The sequence below is a fragment of the Salvelinus sp. IW2-2015 genome, linkage group LG19 (assembly GCF_002910315.2).
Source record: "Salvelinus sp. IW2-2015 linkage group LG19, ASM291031v2, whole genome shotgun sequence".
Taxonomy (NCBI): Eukaryota; Metazoa; Chordata; class Actinopteri; order Salmoniformes; family Salmonidae; genus Salvelinus; species Salvelinus sp. IW2-2015.
The window spans coordinates 24164582-24187008 of record NC_036859.1 but is presented as its reverse complement, the minus strand read 5'-3'; the positions used below and the strand labels follow the sequence as shown (position 1 = coordinate 24187008).

Below are 22427 nucleotides of genomic sequence, written 5' to 3'. Positions count from 1 at the left end.
CTGTGGGGATGTTTTTCCATCAGCAGGGACTGGGAAACTGGTCAAAATTGAAGGAATGATGGATGGCACTAAATATAGGGAAATTCTTGACAGAAACCTGTTTCAGTCTTCCAGAGATTTGAGACTGGGATGGAGGTTCACCTTCCAGCAGGACAATGACCCTAAGCATACTGCTAAAGCAACACTTGAGTGGTTTAAGGGGAAACATTTAAATGTCTTGGAATGGTCAAGTCAAAGCCCAGACCTCAATCCAATTGAGAATCTGTGGTATTACAAAGATTGCTGTACACCAGCGGAACCCATCCAACTTGAAGGAGCTGGAGCAGTTTTGCCTTGAAGAATGGGAAAAAATCCCAGTGGCTAGATGTGTCAAGCTTATAGAGACATACCCCAAGAGACTTGCAGCTGTAATTGCTGCAAAAGATGGCTCTACAAATGATTGACTTTGATGGGGTGAATAGTTATGCATGCTCAAGTTCCGATTTTGTGTTTCACCCAACAACAAAAAAAAATTGCATCTTCAAAGTGGTAGTAATGTTGTGTAAATCAAATGATACAAACCCCCCAAAAAATCTATTTTAATTTCAGGTTGTAAGGCAACAAAATAGAATACTTACGCAAGCCACTGTATGTTGGCTCAATCTAATTTAAAATGTCAAAGGCGCCTTTACAGTGATCTACCGCTGATCGGATTGAATCCCGTTCTATGGTAAGGCCAACAATATGAGAAAGTATGTTTGAAAAGATCTGAAATTTAGTTTATTTTTATTGCACAGTGAACATTGTTCTACTGATCAAAAAAAGTACTTTCTTAGTTCCAAAAAAAAAAAAGTCTGTCTTACCCTGTAAACATTCAAACCTTTCCCAGGTTTCATTGAGTATATTGTCTGAGTCCCAAAATGCATTACTTTTGACCAGMGCCCATAGTTACCGAGTTATCCCCCGATGGACATCAAAACGAATACTCGACAACTACATGAACTTGTTGATACATTTATTTCTCCATGTTAGCACATAGAATATATGTATATACATATTGCTAGCTAAAGCGTAAAACAAAATGCCGGGAGTATAAAAAATGTTAAGCCACTATTAATAGTGTGCATATGGACAGGGAAAAAGTTGACCAGGTCAAAGAATCTTATAGATGTAGTCATGGGTGAGACAGTAAACTTTACTTTTCCTCACCAAAAAGGTTAGTGTTTAATCAATTAAATGGTGAGAAAATTTGCTAGACTGCAATTTCAGAGGAAAAGGAAATATCATTGTCATATTGCATCATTTTCAGGAAGTGCAACTGTCTTTTAACATGAAAAAAGGACTGTAATACACACATCTTACTCATGCAAGTTACCAGAAATACTTTACACAAATTGGAATGACATCAAAATATTTCCACATAGGGAAAATATCACAAATGATCATCATACAGGGATGGACAAATATAAAATACATACTGTAGTAGAAGTAAGCCGATAAAATTCACAAATTGGATTTAACCCCCTATGTAACACTTTCCAAAGCGCAGACAAAGAAGTGTTTGTAACAATGAAGAACAAACGTGTATGTTTTTAAGAGCAGTGGTTGAGGTCTGGACAGTCCGTCAACTCAGTAATAGATAGACAGTTGYCCATATGTGAGGGGACAACTGCWGGGTTCTGCTGGTTTTCAAGTTAACATATTTATAAATAGCTTAATTCCCCAATTACATTAATCCTCTCTCTTAGCCTTACAAATAGAGGGCAGCGCGCCAGTGGGGAACTAGAGTTGCAAACCTCAGCCATGTAAATAACTTCCATTAGACTGTACCATCAGTGTGTATGTAGTTTATAATCTCATGAGAATTACATGGTGTAAGAGAACAAGTTTATTTACATGTAGTGCAACCATGACAAACAGAATATGATTTTGTTAAGAACGCCATGAGAGATTGAGAGAGAAAGAGATTGTGGCATTCGTGCAGGGCATGCATGATTCTGTTCATGGTCTCCTGAGGGAGTGCATCAGGGTTAAACTGAGAACATAATTAAAACATGTCCCAAATCAAGCAGTTTGTTAATTACTTCTAAACATTACACTGCTTCTCTGATTGAAAAATAACAAAACATAGAATATGGTTAAGGAAAGAGAAAAATAAATTGAAAGTTCAAAATAAATCATATTGTTCTAACTAATACAAATAATTGTGTTAGTTCTGAAAAGTGATGCACTTGTCAGAGCTAACGGAAAAGAGAGTTGCCATCATTGAAAACCGAGTGTCCAAAACTAGGCAATAAAATGAATGAATGCAGGTGATGACATTTCCTCTGTTCAGTCGGCTCTTCATAACTAAGGAAACAGTCACATGGACTTCCAATATTGTCTGACTTCCCAAGTAGKCTCTTGGTTAGTACTTCTGTTCTAAATAAAATTGGCAATTACATTACCCTTTAATAAATGATCCAAGACAAGTCAAGAAAAGGATAATAACATTGCACACCATTCAGACTCCAGTAAGAGAAAAATAAAAATGACTAAAAGATAAGCCTGATCATTCATATTTGCATATATTTTATATTGGTCCATCCGTATTCATTGTCTATGGGAAACCAAAATACTCTGCAAGCTTTTTTTCTAGTAATAAAAATGTGAAACTATCAAACATGCACATCTCTTTACTCAGAATATGAGGATGGTGTTGAAAAAACAGAAACTAACCACCAACTACAGCATATGCAGTGAAAAGTCTCATAACTAGTCACTGAGTATTCTAAAAGCGTACTTACAGTGAACATCACAATAACCATGACACTGATGCCAACCAAAAAAATCAAACGAGGGGGGGAAAAAACAGCACTCAACATAGTTTCTCTGTTAAGATAAGGTTCAACAAATGTTGTTTTTGGCAATATTACAAGCATTTGGGTTATGAAAAGAAATTAAATGTGCAAACTGTCAAATTAGGAAGGAACCTCTCTAAGATCCAGCTCAGTAAAGATTGCTTTATATTCCCCCAAGAAATGTTTTACTTTTTCTTTGATTCATAAAAATTACAATGTATTCAAAAAGTCAACCCAAAATGTGCATAATAACAAACGGAAGATTTTTGTCAGCTTCTTTATAGCCGACTTCATAACCCTGTTCCCAATGATGTTTTAAGTGACTTGAAGATGATAGATGCATGTAAAAACAATAAAAAGGTGCTGTTCACCATACTATGTTCGTGATAAAATCACACTAAATGTTCATGGGTCATCTACATTTACCGTTTTGCAGTTTCTTGTCCTCATGTTTTTTTTTATAGCATTTTTTAAATATTTTCTGTATGAAAGCAGAGCTTATTCAACATTGCAATAGTACTTACGGTTTAAAATCGACTGTAATATTAATTGTTAAACATTTACAGTAAGAAAAGTGATTAAAAAATTCAGGTAATAAAATGTATTCAGTTAATGCTCATTGGTTATTACAAACTTAAATAACACAGTCTCCAACATAGGTCAAATTAGCACAATAAAAAAAAATCATACCATGCTATGCATTCGAGCCATGGTCTTGTTTCGGYAAAAAAATAAACAAATCAATACACTGGGTATATTAAATAATAATGTAATGAAATAAAATGAAGAGACCATTTTTTCAGACGTTGCGCAAAGATTTGGTCCACAAAGTGTTCAGGAAGGCAGGTAGGGGTGTGGTTGGGTGAGTGACAGTGGGGCGAGCCAATGGGAAGGCGAGCTAGGATAGGGGGCGCGGTTGTTCATCTCTTCCTACGGCAGGTGCGTTTGTGGTCGGCGTGCCAGTGCTCCTGTTGACACTTGATGGAGCAGTAGGAGGTGTTCCAGCAGCAGTGGTACATGGCTTCCTCCTCACAGTTATAACACTGGACGATTCACACACACACCCACACACACACKCACACGGTCAGACTCAGAACTGACATAGTAACTTTAAAAAAATCCAAACCTAAGGAGGTACTATGAGAGTTTGTGAATGCRAATATTACAATAACTAACTTGCTGTTGTTCAGTCATTGTCATATTCAATTGATACATTATATTTTACTATGTTTAGTACTGCTCTAATTATGTACTTTTGGTTATGGAGTTAAGAATCCGAAAAGGTCAAGGATGTGCTTAGTTTGGTAGTGGGGTGTGGGGCAAATCTTAGCTAGATAGTGGTGTCCTTTGCCCTGCCCTGAATGTAGCTAACACAATGTAAAAACTTTGCATGTCCAAATATATTATGGATTTAGCCCATTAGGTCTCAATGAGTAAGACACTGGTTTTAACAGACTGAGCTGTGTGTGGTAGAGAACGAGGGAAAGAGAAAGGTCTCACTCACCCACTGCTTCTTCTTGGTGGTGGAGAGTAGCTGTTTGTGCTGGGCCACCATCTTCTTCACCTCCTCCACCAGTTCCTCCTTACACTTCTCCTTCACCATCTTACACTTTCTTTCCATCTCAGCCTGGGCCCCCGACACCGCCTTGCTGACCGCCTGCCTCTTCTCTTCCTCCATCTCAGAACGCAACTGGAGACACACCACAGAGAATGACCCTCAGCTCAGGAGCATATTCTGAACTTACTGTAGGTGCTTTTGGATCAGGGGTTATTACTGTCATTTTAGTGCAGGTTAAAACCTTGATACATGTCGTATACTCATGTTTTAGCTGGTTTTGTTTCTTGAAGAATAATTCAATAAAAGCTTTTCTCAGTGTCAGTCTCCAGGTTCCCTCGCCACTCCTGGTACAACCCCAGCTTCACTCAGACCCCACGTTTCAATCCCCCAGTCCCTCACCTTCTCCAGGGCCTCTCAAACCCAGCCGTCGGTCTCAATCCCCCAGTCCCTCACCTTCTCCAGGGCCTCTCAAACCCCCCCTCGGGCTCAATCCCCCAGTCCCTCACCTTCTCCAGGGCCTCTCGAACCACACGCTCAGTCTCCCTCTTGTTGTCGGCCTTCATCATGTCCTTGACGTCGTTGAAGATCTTGGTGTACTTCTCGTGGCACATGTTCTGGCAGGCTCCGTCAGAGGTGGTCTGGGTGCTGCGGTGCAGGCAGCGTGGCGAGGCAGCTGAGGCCTTCTTGGTCTGCGTGGAGACAGACAGCTTCTCTGGCTGGTGAGGAGTCGTCACGGGGATCTCCTGGCTGCTGCTCACAGCCTCTATCTCAGGCTCCGGGTCCTGGGGGAGAGAGGGGACGGAGATGGGGTGAGAGATAGAGAAATGGACACACACACATTAAAACAAACACAATAAAACCCACACTATAGCAATACAATGGCTGAGGTGACCATACAACAGCAGTGTGTAAGGATACTTACATTGACTTCCTCTTTGGGATCCGGAGCTTGACCGCGACGGCTCTTCTTTGCTTTAGGCTCCTGACTGTCTGTCTGTCGGTCTCGGTCTGCCTGTCTGTCTGCTTTCTGCTGTGGAGAAATTACAGAACTGCAGTATCTAACAGATTTCTAACACCTCTGTTAGATACACTGTTTCTGTCACTACGGCAACAATCAGAGCTAGAGCCATTAAAATACAGGCCCTGTAATATCAATCAGCCACCAGGTGGCGCTGCTAAACATACATACCAGAGTAGCCGTTAGTGAGCTGTGGGCCTATATGCAAACCYCAATGTGTGTGTGAGTYTGAGAGAGAGAGAGGCAAATGCAGCGCAGCATACGTACATGTTTGACCTGCTCGTTGGTGTTGCTGGTGGAGGAGATGGAGGACTCGGCCTCCTCCGGCCTCTCTGTCAGCCTCTCCTCTCCGTCTCCTGTCCTCTCCTCCAGCCTCTCCACCATCTTGGTCTTCCAGAAGCGGCCCTCCCTCTGGAAACGCTGGGATAGCTCCAGCTCATCACAGGCCTTCTTCCAGCCCGCGCTGCGCTTCACCTGCAGCTGTTGCACCGACACCTTGATGTCCTGGATGTTGTCTGCCGGGATCCACGCTCTGGGGACGAGGAGACAACAGTCAGAGCAGCCAGGGCCTCCCTCATAGCTCCATGGGGATATTACAACTAGAGATTCTGGATAAGAAGCGCAAGATGATCGACTGTGTTTCTGTATACAGCTCAATGCCCAGTGTGATGGATGACCTCTGGTGCTGGTGGCCAAAGAAGCGGACGTCCACCTGATTGTCCTCTCTCTGCAGGATCTTGGCTGGCCAGTAGCCAAAGCCCTTCATCTTAGCCCACACCACCTCGTGATTAGGAGTCTGCAACAACAAGCACAAGCAAAGATAATACATACAATTCAATCAACTTTCTTTATCCCCTCAGGGCAATTCTATTGGGGCTATAGTGGTGCTTCAACAATCAAATCCACAGGGGCATTGAAGCCAATACAGTTTCATACTCACACAGGGGTAGCAGAACCAGTTGTCAGGTCGAGCGTTGGACAGGTAGAAACAGTTCTTACATAGCATTAACTCGTTTAACTGGGGAGAGAGAGAGATTAAATTAAGAGAATAGAGAGCAATAACAGCTTCCGTGCCACTCAGACACAACCACCTAGAATAATGCAATACAAATGTCATTGTGTGCTGAAAATGATATCTAGTGCGTTTTTTTTTTTTTTACTGTTTACCTCATGGCATGTGTCACTGTAGAGCAACCGTGCTATTTCAGCCTGGTCACTATGCACTGCAGCAAAAACAGGTTTTGTTAACGTTGGGAAAATAACATTCAAGTACATTTAAAAGACTTTGTTCTATTGAACATGCCATCACAAGAACAGCATTTCAACTACATGAAGAGAGCCTTGGTTGTCCAATAACAGACTGGGTCCTACTAAAATTACATTTCTGCAACAACTATACAGTCTTATGTTACAGCTGCAATTAATAATAGGAGAGAAATCTGATAGCAATATGCTCTTCATGGATGTGTCCCAAATGGCACCTTATTCCCTACTTTTGACCAGAGCCCTATGGTCCACTATAAAGAGAACAGGGTGCAATTTGGGATGCAGCCATGATAACAGAGTGGTTGTGAATGCCCCCCCACCTCCAAACAAAATGGCGGTATTGTGCACGATCAGCTGGGCATCTGCCTTGAACTCGTCGAAGCTCTTGTATTTCCCCTCGGTGAGGTTCTGCAAAAGAGAGAGAGCGAGAGAGAGAGCACAAAGAGGCCTATTCACACTGGGTAGGGCAGAGGCGGCTGTGGTGTGTTTGCAGTACCATAAGAGATCAGAGGAGGGCAGTGCACCACACATCCAGGGCAGACCCAAGTGCTGTTTTCCAGAGGCCTAGATCGTATTCACTAGACACCAAAAGGAGTGAAACATGGAGGAACTAAGCTGAACATCTCCAATAAGAAACACTATTTTTTGTTTTCTGTTGCAAAACGTTTTGATACATTGTGCACTAATCAATACATCCCTGGCCAGTGGCAGGGAGCGCTCTGCTGTTTTCCAGCCTATTTGGCAGGCAGGGCTTGGCAGGCAGAATGCACCAGTGATCACAGTGCAGAGGAGACCTCACTGACCCCCTCACTGTGAGGAGAGGCAATCTGATAGCCTGTAGCCTCGGCTACACAATCACAGCTTTATACTGGGGCTACATCTGACATGCCCTTACACAGACCCTTACCAAACAACATGGGGGCCGAGTCCCAAATAGCACCCTATTCCCTATATACAGTGCATTCGGAAAGTATTCAGACCTCTTAACTTTTTCCAAATTTTGTTACGTGACAGCCTTTTTCTAAAATGGATTCAATTACTACATGTTTTCCTCATCAATCTACACACAATGACAAAGCYAAAACAGGTTTTTAGAAATTTACACAAATGTACCTTATTTACACAATTATTCAGACCCTTTGCTATGAGACTTGAAATTGAGCTCGGTTGCATCCTGTTTCCATTGATCATCCTTGAGAAGTTTCTACAACTTGATTGGAGTCCACCTGTGGTAAATTCAATTGACTGGACATGATTTGGAAAGGCACACACCTGTCTATACAAGGTCCCACAGTTGACAGTGCATGTCAGAGCAAAAACCAAGCAATGAGGTCGAAGGAATTGTCCGTAGAGCTCCGAGGCACAGATCTGGGGAAGGGTACCAAAAAATGTCTGCAGCATTGAAGGTCCCCAAGAACACAGTGTCCTCCATCATTCTTAAATGGAAGAAGTTTGGAATCCCCAAGACTCTTTCTAGAGCTGGCCACCCGGCCAAACGGAGCAATCGGAGAAAGGCCTTGGTCAGGGACGTGACRAAGAATCCGATGGAGCTCCAGAGTTCCTCTGTGGAGATGGGAGAACCTTCCAGGACAACCATCTCTGTAGCACTCCACCAATCAGGCCTTTATGGTAGAGTGGCCAGATGGAAGCCAATCCTCAGTAAAAGGCACATGACAGCCCACTTGGAGTTTGCCAAAAGGCACCTAAAGGACTCTCAGACCATGAGAAACAAGATTCTCTGGTCTGATGAAACCAAGATTGAACTCTTTGTCCTGAATGCCAAGCGTCACATCTGGAGGAAATCAGGCACCACTCATCACCTGGCCAATACCATCCCTACGGTGAAGCATGGTGGTGGCAGCATCATGCTGTGGGGATGTTTTTCAGCTGCAGGGACTGGGAGACTAGTCAGGATCGAGGGGAAGATGAACGGACCAAAGTACAGAGAGATCCTTGATGAAAACCTGCTCCAGAGCGCTCAGGACCAACAGGACAACGACCCTAAGCACACAGCCAAGACAACACAGGAGTGGCCTCGGGACAATTCTTTGAATGTCCTTGAGTGGCCCAACCAGAACCCAATCGAACAACTCTGGAGACCTGAAAAAAGCTGTACAGTGACGCTCCCCATCCAACCTGACAGAGCTTGAGAAGCTCTGCAGAGAAGAATGGGAGAAACTCCCCAAATACAGGTGTGCCAAGCTTTTAACATTATACCCAAGAAGACTCGAGGCAGTAATCGCTGACAACGGTACATCAACAAAATACTGAGTAAAGGGCCTGAATAGTTATGTAAGTGTGATATTTCCATTCTATTTGCAAACATTTCTAAAAAACATTTTTTGCTATGTCATTATGGGTTATTGTGTGTAGATTGATGAGGGGGAAAACTATTTAATCCATTTTAGAATAAGGCTGTAATGTAACAAAATGTGGAAAAAGTCATGGGGTATGAATACTTTCCGAATGCACTGTAGTGCACTACTTTTGACCTGGTCAAAAATAGTGCACTATGAAGGAATAGGGTGCCATTTGAGACAACTATGGGATCCTTACTACATTATGAACAACATGAGGAAGATCGGATGGCAGAAGACGTCAGTGGACATTGTTTTTTTCGGACAGTAGCCTACATTCGACATTGGATAAACTAAAGGATTCAACAGTATACAATATATCATGAAAGGTTCAAAGGGCAGGGAATTCAAATCAAAGTTTATTGGTCGCATATACAGTTAGGCAGATGGCGGGTGCAGTGAAATGCTTATGTTACTAGCTCCTAACAATGCAGTAAAAATGTCAAATCAAGCACACAAATAATTAAACATTTTTAAAATGTCACTCAAGAAACATCGTAACGAATCTAATTAACAACAGAAATATCAGTGTAAAACTAATCAAAATGCAATTTATACATATATACACCGATTCATTTACACTAGATATACTAGGAATGATATGTACAGCAGTAAATATATGAGAGTGAGCTGTCAAGAATCCAGCATAAACATACAAATGCAGTGTGCATAAACAGTGTAACTAAAATCCAATGTACAGTAGTAGAAATGTTAGAATGAACCATGTGGAGAATACAGGATTTAAATAGAGTGTGAAACGGGAAGTGTCCAGTGGTATAATTCCTCTATAACATGGGACAGCAGCGTCGGCTGTGTGTGTGCGCGAGTGRGTGTTTGTGAGTATGAGGTATGCATGTTATTGATAGCTTGTGTGTGTGCTTTGTGTGAGTGAMTTTCTGCGTCACTTGGTAGGCGGCTAGTGATGGCTGTTCAACAGTCTGATGGCCTGGTGATAGAAGCTGTTTTTTAGTCTCGGTCTTGGCTCGGTCTTCCATAACTAAATAATAGTGTGAAATCCGCAATGCCTCCCAAATGACTCTGGTCAAAAGAAGTGCACTACACAGGGAATATGGTACCATTTGGGACAGATCCACAGTGTGAAACCCTGTGTTCAGCAGTGTATTAAGGCCACTTAGTTACCTCCTGAATGTTGGTGACGTCCAGCGCGGTGTGGATGAGCCTTCTGTACATCGGGTGTCTAGTGTCTTTGCCTTTCTTGTTCAAGTCCACGGCCTGCAAGCCCCCCCCCCCAAAAAAAAGATTTAATATCACTTTTATGGACGAAAAGGAGGAGGAAGAGGCGGGGGGCTGGAATCAACCCAGGCCATTGTGGTTGAAGATTTTACTGGCCTTGAGTGATATAAAGTGATATAAAACATGGCAGTGCTCTGATTCAATATGGTGGGTAAGTCCCAAATGGCACTCTATACCCTACATAGTGCACTACTTTTGACCAGAGACCAATGGGAGGGCTGGTCAAAAGTAGTGCATAATACAGGGAATATGGTGCCATTTGGGATGGAACCAGTGCCACAGCCTGGCCCTACATACCTACGCTGAACACAAAACTAGCTGTTCCATGGAACACTCACCCTCTCTTTCATGCGCTGAATGATAAAACGCAGGTATTTGCACATCTCCTGCTTGTTCAGGTTCTTCTTTTTACTACCCTGCAGAATGAGAGAGAGAGAGCAAAAGACAGAGAGAGCAAGAGAGCGAGAGAGAGCTCAGCATGATGCTGTAACCCATCCAGCGCTCTATTCAAACCAGCAGTGGGTTATAACTGATGAGAGCTGACTGTGTACAGTATATTGCATATCATAAATTATCCCAACAATAAAAGGATTAAATAGACCACCTGCAGCACAGTGGAGAGAGAGAAGAGAGAGCGAGAGCAGACAAGCCAGGAGACAGAGCAGACAAGATAGGAGACAGAGCAGACAAGACAGGAGACAGAGCAGACAAGACAGGAGACAAGACACAGGGATGGTACTGGTTCCTAGAAAATAATAATATTTATCTAATAAGTGAAAAACAGCATGATCAATTATGGGCCTAGATAATACATTTGAGTAATTTGATAAAAGGTACTATATGTCTGGCTTACACCCAGACATAGGCTAGACAGCACCAGCAGACCAACATGGAGTACCTACCCTGCACACCACACACTGCCAGTTGGATCCGCTGTCCCGGGGCTTGTACTCGTCAGACAGGCATTTGAGGTGATAGACACGGAAGCAGTTGTCACACACCAGCACGTCTCCGGGCAGGTGGCACTCGAAGCAATACCAGTCGTGGCTCTCTGCCTCCCATTCCTGAAACATACGGAGCACAGTGATCGGTGCCCCCCCTCCGCACCYACCTGACGGCTGGGCTGCTGGAGACTAGTCTACACCCCCAGCCAGGGGGCCACTCCTGGACCCACTTCACCAGCTGTTCCACAACACACATCACATCATAGTTCTTTGATCTATGCATATTTATCTTATATCCAGGTCGCCCTTGGAAAAGAGGTCTTCTGACCTCAATTGGACTTCCTGTATAAATAAATGTTAAATAAAAACTTTTCAAAATCACAATCAAGTTTTTACTGGTAGCCTATACAAACATTATCTGACAACAACAGTTATTGAATGTTTAGTTAGTGAATTCTGACTGACCTCCTCCTGCGGCTCGCTCTCCGTCTGCAATTAAACACCCCCATCATTGATTAATTAACTAGCAAATAAACAGTGTGTGTACAGTGGATTGTGTAGCATAACCCCTGTGCAATCCAATTATTTAAAGGGCAATCTCTTAAATAAACCTCTTTGGAAGGAAGGATGAGAGTATACAGGCCTAAGGCTAATGTGTGACCATTGCGGAAACGATTGCTTACTGGAATGTAATTATTAGCACACATATCTGTGATATTTCACATCAACTAAAGTTCCCCCTCTGTGTTCTGAGGCTAGGTGAAYWYTGCATCCCAAATGGCACCCTATTCCCTATATAGTGCCCAACTTTTGACAAGAGCCCTGGTGGGCTGTGYTCTAAAGTAGTGCACTATAAAGGGAATAGGGTGCCATTTAGGAAGCAACCAAAGTTCATATTAAACCCTGATGTGGTCGTGCATGCATGAAAAGCTGATGGAAGCTAGGGAAGGGTGGGGGAAATTCCTGCCAACCTGAACCTGCTGCTCAAAGCATTACTCATGATTTACTATAGTCTTGTTACAGGTTTCACTAAGACGCATAGAGCTAGAAAACATCTGCCTGCCTGGGATTCAAACCAACAACCTCCTCATAGTCTGGAGTGGTAAAGGAAGTGAATAAGGACTTTTTATTGCAAAATGTCAACAACTAGCCTACACCTTCCCACAAAACCCATTCTTTCAGATGAAGGAATAAAAACATCCTAGTTGAGGTGGTTAATTCAGGACAACCTAACCTACTACACTCCATCAGTGCAGAATCCTAGTGTCCTTCCCTCCAACTCTATCCAGCCTCTGTTGCACATGCTCTGTTTAAACCTAGTGAGCTGGAGAGCACTCCATCACAGGGGAGCAGAGAGGAGGAGCCCAAACTAACACACAGCGCCATAAATAGTCATAAAGGACAAAAGGAGAGTGCATAGACGGCAGCAGTGCCATTGCCAGCCCAGAGGGCTATGAGAGCCTGATGTGAAGCAAGCTCTGCCAGAGGCAATTCGTTTTTATTTAGGCCTCACCCCACCAAGGCCTGCACAAGGTCCCTCCATATATTTTCCTGTCCAGGGCTATTTTGGATGTCTCTTTCCAGTTGAGACCTAGTCTGTTGGTGGTGTTCAGCCCTGCTAGATGCGCCTGGCCCAGTCCCACTGCACAGTCAAGTCAAGTGTAGAAGGGCACTTCACTGTCCATGCTGTGTCCCTGTCCTATTGTATTCTGAATGAAAAGGTTGTGACTTCAAAAAGGTGAGGCCTATGGGGAAGCARTGTCTGATGATGCTTCCTACAGTGTAACATTGCCTACCTCACTTGGAGTGTTAAATATCCCCACCATACTGGCATGATGTTACAGTGTGGTGGTTATTGCAGAGATGAAATKAAGTGAAGGACATCCAACATCCTCATGTAAGAAAACAAAAGGCTGTTGCACATGTATAATAACACAAGGGACAGTTATAACATTTTTTATACACATATATCATACGTTATTGACATTATTAACCAAAGCAATTATACCTATTTTGTCGAATTTTTATAATTGACTCCCTAAAACAGCAGAGGGGGAACTTTTAGGAGGGAGAATGAGTTTTGTCTAAAATGGTCAACAAAAGCAGAGGGGTTGTGAGGGGAGGTGCTAGCTAGAACCCGTAGGGCCGACCCAGTTTGGCTCATGCTGTCTTCCAACCCCAATAACACTGTCAAGAGTCTCAAGCTGGGACACGCCAGGCAGAAAGAAAGCAGGCTGAGCAGAGATGTGCCTGGAAGCACAGGTCCATCTATTACATAAGCCAGCCCAGGGATCCATCTTAAATAYCACCCTATTCCTTACATAGTGCACTACTTTTTACCAGAACCTTATGGGCCCGGGTCAAAATTTGTGAACTATATAGGGAATAGGGTGACATTATGCAGGCACCAGCACTCTGCACTGCAGCAGGCTAGCTGAGCCAACCTCCCTATAGACACACCACATACCCATTCCTCTCAGGAGAGCTGTAGAGATTATTACAAATACAGGCCACACTGCCCTCCCTGCATTCACAATACATAACCATGAAGCTACTAGCTAAGGCCAGACATGAAGACACTGTATGTGTCCCAAATGGCACCCTATTCCATATATAAAAGTGCACTACTTTTGATCAGAGTGCTATGGGCCCTTGTCGTGCTTTAACTAGGGAAAATGGTGCTATTTGGCTTTCCCCACTGAGCTTCACCTCAAACACATCCATCAACAAGCCATTCTGCCACTCTTTTCTGATTAACTGACCAAACAAGAGATAAGATGCACCGTTCAGGATATGGAATATCGTAAACAAGTAATAATAATAATGGGCGTGCCTGGATTAAATCCACTCTGACTTTGGTCCATTATCTATTTACTTTGGAACGTATTTATCAAGGGTTGATCCTCTAACATGCTGACCAAACCGGACATGTTGCGTGAGCGAGTGTTGCAAGATAAATCTACACAAACATGTTATTCAATCATTTCCTCCAAACTGCTTGGGCGCGTCTGCGTAACCAGGCGCTAAAATAGAATTTGGTTCTATTTTAGGCYCTTGACGCGCTGCAAGTTCCACCACTCTCATCTACTCATTGGTTTTTACGAGCATATACCCACGTGGGCGATTGAAATACTGTATGAACGAGGTCCACACTCCAGTCCAGTTGGTGGCGGTAATGCACCTTAAATTTGGTTGCCAACCGCCATCTAAAATCTGAACAAGAAAATTTACCAAAAACGAACTAGGTTTCTCCTTTTCATCTGTGGATTAATTATCGGAGTAGAAAACACACAATTTTGTAACACTCAAAATGGGTCAAAATTCTACAAAGATCCAGCAWCAACAAAAAAGGACCATATGAATTTCAGTTAAAATAACAACCCAAAGTCTCCCAAGACAAATTAACTGGCAACAGCAAGCTACCTAAATGGTCATGAATGTTTCATTTGTGTTTTGATCTGTCCCCAAATGAATATAGTTGGTTTTGGTATTTTAACCTGCGCGTCATGAACACATCTGGTGTGGATAGACAAAACCAGCATGCGTACACAGACACACGCGCGGTGCCGGTTTGGTCAGCATGTAAGTTTATGATCAATGGTGAGGAATATCAACAAATACTGCTCCTGTTGCGGAGGAAAGAAATTTKTTGCGTCTAAAATGGCACCCTATCCCCKTATGGGACCGGGTCAAAAGTAGTGCACTATATAGGGAATAGGGTGCCATTTGGGATGCAAGCCCTGGTCACTTCCAAGGACACAAACATGACAGTTGGATTGAATCCAGGCACTTGAGACAACGGAACTTCATAATGTACTGTAATTACGTCACCATTCTTCAGATACACAATACATCAGCGATGCTGACCTATGAAATCAGTCAGCTAACATTTCTAAGGACAGTCAGGCATAAATAGGCTATATCCCAAAGGCCCCCTATTCTCTATAGTGCACTACTTTTGACCAGGGACCCCCATWGGCCCTGGTCAAAAGTAGTGCACTACATAGGGAATATGAGTCCATTTGGGATGTAGCTATAGTATAGACAACACACCACCATACCCCCTGTTCATCAAACCAAAGTCATGCTGGAGTCACAGAGATCATAACACACAGAGGAATGAAGGTACACACCCCTCCCTGAGGAGTTACTACTGCTACCACCATCAGCAAAACTACATCTACTACACACATCATATATGCTTGCTACAAACCTGRGGCTATGTTGGCATTGCTGGTCATTTCACGCAAAAGACATGACATTGAAATGTGGTACTATGATTCTGAAACTTTTTCTTCAGAGACTCTCTCTTTGGAGAATTATTTTGAAGTATGTGTCAAACAAAGCCATGAAGACAACAGCTTTCACTGTATGGAACCCTGGCAATGTTTATTATTTTTTTTAGCTATTTTTAAAGCAACGTTACATGTGTAGATAAGTAGCGAGCAAATATTTAAAGGAAGTGACTGATCCATTCCGCAAGAAATTGGGCCACCGAGACACAGCGCTACACCGGGCTTTCTGGAAGCTTTTCACATGGAATATCAGCATCTCTTGTGTTAAAACTACTGGCTGTGARGTAAATGTTTAACCATTACAACTGAAAATACTTTAGAAATCATATTTTTAAACAGATAATTAAATTTGTCTTTTATTGTCTGATTTTATGTTAAAGAGTATGCAGCTCTAAAAAGATTCCATCAAATCCCAGATTGCGCTGCAGAAGTGGCAGAAGTGATTTGAAGCGGAATGATGTTAGTAAAATAAATTTGAGATAAATTTAGAAAACAACGATGCACCCTTACCTTGCTTCCTTCGGCCTTCGGCTCCTGTGTGATTGCAAGTGATCCAGAAAGCAGTGTTTAAAGTCCTGCTGCTCTAGTCAATTGAGTTCTCTTTGAGTAGTGCAAATTTGACTGTACTGTGTGGGGCCAGTGTGTTTGGTGCATAGCAGAGCTACAGTACTAAAGGAATGTGTGCATGGTCATCATACCTATGACTTAAACGAGTCAGCCTCACATACAAATTGGTAAGGGAGCAGCATGACTTGAATCACCAGGTCGTTATAATCAATGCTGAATTCAGCGCTATAGTTCCCAGSACCTCTGAATGACTGAAGTATTACTAAGTTGTCTAGCATAGCAGATATACAAACAACTCCTTACAAATAAAATACGTAAAAACATTGAATAAAAGGGATAATTCCTTGAACTAAGTACATTTTCTTCTGAACCATAGAGGTGTTGCTGAGGGAGATAGGAGAAATAGGTGTTGATGATGAAGAAACCAGCAAGGACTGCTGGGGTTTGGGTTATCACTACAGGGTAAAACCCCTCTCTTACCTGCTCGTCTCCAGGCAGCCAGTAGCCCTCCTGCTCAATGCCGGCCTTGGTGCCCTTACAGCCCACAGTGAGAGTCTCCACCACCAGGCCATCCTTCACTGCCAGACTCAGCTGCCTGGCTGTCTCCTTGGGGTGCATGCCAAACACACGGCTCAGGTACCTGCATAGGCACAACACACCAACATCACTGCCTCTGCCTGCCTGCATTCTCTAACAACTCAACCAAGGAGAAACCCATTCACCTCAGAAGGAGCAGCCAAATATGCAATTCACAAGGAAATGGGTGAGAATAGAACAAAACAGAAGCAGACAAGAGTGCCAAAGATATCCAATTTTGAATCTTGAAGTAGGGCCTAGCCCCCAGAAAAATATTGCTACCTGCATTGGGACCACCACATCATCACAGTGCAACCCATTACATGGACTAGTTGGGACAAAACCACAAACGACTGTGCCGRCAACCGTTTTATGTTCTGCACAGACAGACAAAGCCTTTCCACATCTAATGTAAAGAGATTATAACACAACCTCCCCTCCTGTACCAACTGCCTTCATTTTCATATTAAACTGTATTTTCCTGGACTCTCTATGTCACCACCTCATCCATTCAAATACAAAATGTATTTTAAGACATTAAGACAGTTCAGCAGTGCCTGCCATTGAATTTCATCGCTTTATCTCCATGACAACAGCCACTCCGTGTCATTCATTCTGCTCGTGGACAACTCCCAAGGCTCTCTGTTTGCCAGAGGATTCCAATTAGCCATATTCCTATTCCATTAACTGAAAATAAGGACTGATCAGGCATAGGTTTCAGCATGAATGAATTTAGATTAGACTGTAAGAATATTACATGATAATCACATATCATAAAACAATATAATAGGACCTAAATCAGTCTAAATAAATAAAATATTAATATAGGTGCTACAATGGAAGCTGCAATATAGGTTGGTTGAAATAATTTATGGTCTGAATGGCATTAAGCAAAAGGAATTTAATGTCAAGRATTGAACGATGAAACCATTTCACCTATTGATCAAGCATGACCCTGAAAGCAGAGTGGCTAAGACCCACCACCATTCATCCATCAATCCAAACTCAATACGTATTGAAAGTGAATATGCATAGAAGGTGCATCACAAATGTAAACAACTGGAGACACCTCATCATTTTGTCTACAAAACGGCAAGGTGTCTCCACTAATATTTAAGACTATTTTTGGGGGCGTTTGTGACGTCTCCACTTTCTAAGCATCTTGGAACAGAACTAGAATGACTGYAATACTTACTTTGAGATCCTGTCCATGTTGGCAATTTGTTTCTGGTTGCGGATGACCTCAATGGCAGCCCACACGTACTGGACCACCTTTGGATCCGCCTGCCTCTTCTTCACCACACGCGACATGATCTCTTTATTCATGACACCTGCAAGGAATGGGAGAGAAGTAATGTTTCAAACCATTAGGCTACTTCTAGAAACACTGCYGAACATACTTGGAATGCGTTAATTTCAAATCAGGAAATGAACAGCGAAAGTTGTTTTTCTTCCCCCTCTCAGCGCAAGTGAAGAAATCCTCATCAAGGCGCACCACCTATAGAGAGCATGGGTAAACTACACCTTCAGCCTAGCCTGGTGGAACCATCCTGATCGCTGCGTTCACCATTCTATTTCACTGACGAAAACAGAACGGTGAACGCAGCGATCAGGATGGTTCCATCACGCTACCTTTAGCCATCTTCCAAGCTTAAACAGCCAGGATAAGAATTTATTCAGGATAAGAAACAACAAGAATATGCAGGTTCCAAAGCCTTCCAGGACCAGGATTGGTCAACCCAATCAAGACAACAAKAATGATGTCTATTCCCATGTCAGAAAGGCCTGACCTCAGAAACGCGCTTTGACTGGCCTAATAGATGTCCGTTGTCCATGACACAACATAGCTCCAATGATCATGCGAGTGACACAGGGGGCTTCCCATGGTCAGCAGGTAGCCTAGCGGTTAAGAGCGTTGGCCCAGTAACCAAGAATTTGCTGTTTTTTTGCAAAAGATACGGAGAATTTTACACTTTATTCTTCTTAAAGACGCCCTCCAGCGGTTTGTTTTTTACACTGAAAGTTACTTTGAAATGTAAAATGTAAATTTAAAAAAACTTCTGTTCCAAGCTAACCATATGCTAATGTTAGTCCACAAACTTCACAAACAGAATGCAAATCCATACATTTTTTTATTCAACTAACATTTAAAGACCAAAGCACAAAATTATGTGCACGGTTTACTAACTGTTCACACCAGTTTACTGAACATTTTGGCACCTCATTGGGCCAGACAGGAGGAAATAGCCTAAATAGATATCATGTAGCCTACTTCATATTTCGCTTCAATTGGTCATAGTCAAATTAAAAAGCATGTGATATTGAAATGTGAGCCAAATTTCACAAATTAAGGCCCCGCACATCCACTGCTTACAATAACCATGTCATCTTGTACGTGAAGCATACATAGAGTTTACGTTTATATATATATATATATATATATATTTAAAGTGATTTAAGCGAGTGAATCACTTCTCTAAAAATGTAGATCTTCTTGTTAAAAAAACTATAGCAATCTTAGTTCAACACTTAACAACCTAATCAAGAGATTTTAGCCTATTGGAGGCTCAAAGAGGCATAGTTCAGACATCCCACTTGCACATTTTTTATGGTTCATATAGAATCAATAAACTAAGCAGACCAGACCAACCTGCTATCGCATTGGTGCCTATGGGAGAGACACCCCGTTAAGACCGGAACTGACCATTTTTTCCAATGGTGTAAACGGCCTTAGGAAGACATCTTCATTTATCCACCACCTAATGGTTGAGTATCTCTTTACAGGAAGCTTGAAAACATTATGTTTCCTATAATCACACCAACGTTTAAATATATATATTTTTTTAATTAAGAGGGGCATCTGTTAAACATTTAATTAAATGCGTACGCCTTAGCAAGACAGTTCAATATCAGGCCTATACCACTCCCGCAGTAGGCTTATCTTGGGGCAAAAATTTCACAAAAAAAAAATCACATTTCCTTGCAAACCTGAGGATTGACGACAGACTCTAAATCACTGTAATATCATGTCTCTTCCAATGTCTGACTTGCAGCCTGCTGAGAGAAGGTGAATAAGAARTGAGAGGAGTAGAGGTGACAGTGAGCGATGTGATATCCCATGCAATGCAAACCAGAGTAGGTGTTAATAAGAGTCACCTGTGCCTTGGTGCCAGGGCACTACTTTGTGCTCCAACTCCACATCCGCCTTACAAAGGTAGCGTCCCAAATAATACCATATTCCCCATATAGTGCACTACTTTAACCCAAAGCCCTGGTTAAAAGTAGATCACTAAATATGGAATAAGGTGCCATTTGGGATGCATCCAGAGGTAACAGCAACTGCTCACAGCTGCTACCTGAACACACCTCRGTCTAGGGACTGACACTACATAATGTCATGACTACAGAGGTTCTACACCCCCCAATCAATTAGGCTGCTAGGTGTCCAGGAGCACAACACTCACATCATCAAATCCAGAGCTTATAAATCATACAAGGTAGGTCTAGTAGTGGCAATAAGATCAACTTTATTATTTAGAGCCTTTGTTTATCAAATGGAGCTATGAATCATGCATTCAACTGAATCAGTGCTCAACAGAGGCAGACATAAATTATATCTACTGTGTATATAGTATGGGCAAATTAGCCAAACAATCAATCCACTAATACGCGTGTCAAACTCAACATGAATAATAGTATGCGAGACAGACATCCTAAAGGGGAGGRCATGTGAATGAAAATGCTGATGAGCTAGCTAAAACTTTMWWWAWAWARWKTWTTMWYYAMYWYAAAAAAAAAKAGGATTATCTTATTGGATACATGAATGCATTAATGAGCTTTGTCGTGGCTGTGTTTTAATTTTATTTGACCAACTATTCGCACATTGATAGTGTAGTTGGGGCGAGCGGGTAAATGTGCCTTCTCTCCCCCAGACCAATCCCTGGKCTGATATCCGGATTAAGTATTCAACACAGTCCGTGGATATTTCAACAAAGGCGTCCAAGGCCACACGACCAAACTAGCTAACTGGTAGCTCCCAATCCGCTAGCTGGCTAATGTTGTCAGCTTGATAGTTAGCTAGTACTAGGGAGCTAACTAGCTAGTTAACGTTTGGTTAGAGTAATCTCCAAAGCGTGTGTCAAAGAAAGCTTGTCAAACCGTTAGTTAAAATACCTAAATAATCATGGTTTGTTATAAACTGCTGAAGCTATCAACCTAAAGATGGTTCGACAACATAATTGTTAGCAAGCTAGCTAACGTTAGTTAGCAGGATCTGGAAAGCAAAGCAGTTTTGTGGGAGCTACCTAGCTATTTAACGTAAGCTTTCAAACATGCATTTATTAGCCACGTAGACAAATAAAATATAGTTGTTAGACAGTAACAAAGCAACTACAGAAAATMAATGTTAGTTAGATTCGTTGTTTTCAGAACGCGCCATGTTCATAACAYGTACAGCTACAGTAGATAGCTAGCGGTTAGCTAACCGTAATATGTTAATTTAAGTAATACATTTTATATTAAATAAATGTCCAACTTACCGTCACTACAGTATTAATAATATATGTCACTGTATAAATCCGCGAAGGATTCAATGTAAGATACTTTACATTTGTATTTCCGGGATAGTTTAGACTGTCTGAATTATGGTCAGGTTTACGTCCAGCTGGCCTGGCCACACAGCACAGGATTGGGGAGAGGTAAACACAGCGCCAACATTAAAATAGCAGGACAGATTTTTACACAGGAGAACTCTAGTGGTGGAATTACGATTTGACACGTCCTCTTATGTTTTTGTTATTTTTGTGAGGCAATTTTTGAGAGTACACTTATTTTTAGTATTAGAACGGGCATCTGGCCAAATGTTGAAAAAATAATAATAATATCCACCTGTACAGGTATTGTACCGGTACCAATTAACATTTTATGTCACATTATCAATACTTCTCAATAMATTACATGGCAAGTGCTTTATACATTGCAACATATCAGGAAATAATTACATACAAATGGTATTAAAGATATTCGGCAAAAACTATGGAAGCTTATTCTCGCCACCCCAAAAAATATGAGATAACGAAGATTTGTATAACTAAACCAAGATACACCACAGCCAGCCGTTTCCGATGGGAACAAATGAGTCATAGGCATGGAGGTGGGCAGAGCCAAGCACGAGATAGCGAGATCATATTGGCTCGTTCTAGCAAACATCTGTATATTTCCGTTAGGGAACGCCTCCTCTGTGAAGTGCGCGTGTGCAATAACAAAATTCTCCTTTGCACTCCTAAACAACGCGATTAAAAAAAATAAAAAATTTGCAAAGGATAAAGTCTATAAAACCTCGTTCCATCTGTTCATAACTAGTTCTAGTTTTGGGAACAGAAAACTGTATTGAGATCAAATGTATCATCGATGAGAACATTTGGAGAATGTTGGCCAATATCCATCTCGTTCCATCTTCTCCCAATGCCAGCAAGAGGAGGGCTTCCTCTCACTACCATATTTGGTTGTGAGTGGAAACGCGGTAGTAGTAGACAATGGACCTGATGGGACAGCTCAGAGCTTCRGCTCTTTTCTGTCCATAAGAAACAATTGGATTGGTGGAAGAGGCAGGGCAGGCCAGGAGCAYGGAAGGAGGGTGTGGTCAAGCAAGGCATCCCCCGAGGCTAGATGCCCTAAGGTTTTAATCAGAACGGGCGTAGATTGGTTTCTCCAATTTCTTTTCCCGGCATGAAAAAATAGAGAATAAAAATAGAGAGTAAAAAGATAAAAACTT

The 22427-nt window shown here is 42.1% G+C and overlaps 1 protein-coding gene across 5 annotated transcripts; it reads right to left on the bottom strand.

Moving 5' to 3' along the window:
* Nucleotides 1-977: 977 nt before the first annotated feature.
* LOC111979724 (zinc finger MYND domain-containing protein 11) lies at nt 978-21423 on the bottom strand. 5 transcript variants are annotated; one of them, XM_024010407.2, is made up of 17 exons: nt 21193-21423; nt 17850-17985; nt 16559-16718; nt 16022-16045; nt 11682-11705; nt 11175-11336; nt 10611-10688; nt 10159-10251; nt 6982-7069; nt 6563-6618; nt 6336-6413; nt 6073-6191; nt 5663-5927; nt 5300-5407; nt 4884-5159; nt 4324-4509; nt 978-3862 (listed from the first exon to the last, which is right to left on the bottom strand). In XM_024010407.2, the coding sequence occupies exons 2-17, from the start codon at nt 17978-17980 to the stop codon at nt 3740-3742; spliced, it is 1971 nt and encodes a 656-aa protein (XP_023866175.1). In that variant the 5' UTR covers nt 17981-17985; nt 21193-21423; the 3' UTR covers nt 978-3739. The 5 variants fall into 5 exon arrangements, with proteins under 5 accessions (XP_023866175.1, XP_023866176.1, XP_023866177.1 ...); XM_024010408.2 differs by having other exon boundaries at nt 5300-5404; XM_024010409.2 differs by lacking the exon at nt 11682-11705.
* Between the last annotated feature and the right edge of the window lie 1004 nt (nt 21424-22427).

Excerpts from the sequence above, each read along its gene's own strand:
- LOC111979724 (XM_024010407.2), bottom strand. The coding sequence starts at position 17,980 with ATGAATAAAGAGATCATGTCGCGTGTGGTGAAGAAGAGGCAGGCGGAT. Across the intron at positions 10,252-10,610 it reads TTCAGCGCATGAAAGAGAGG|GCCGTGGACTTGAACAAGAA; the intron begins GTGAGTGTTCCA and ends GGGGGCTTGCAG. Across the intron at positions 6,414-6,562 it reads ACAGTGACACATGCCATGAG|TTAAACGAGTTAATGCTATG; the intron begins GTAAACAGTAAA and ends CTCTCTCCCCAG.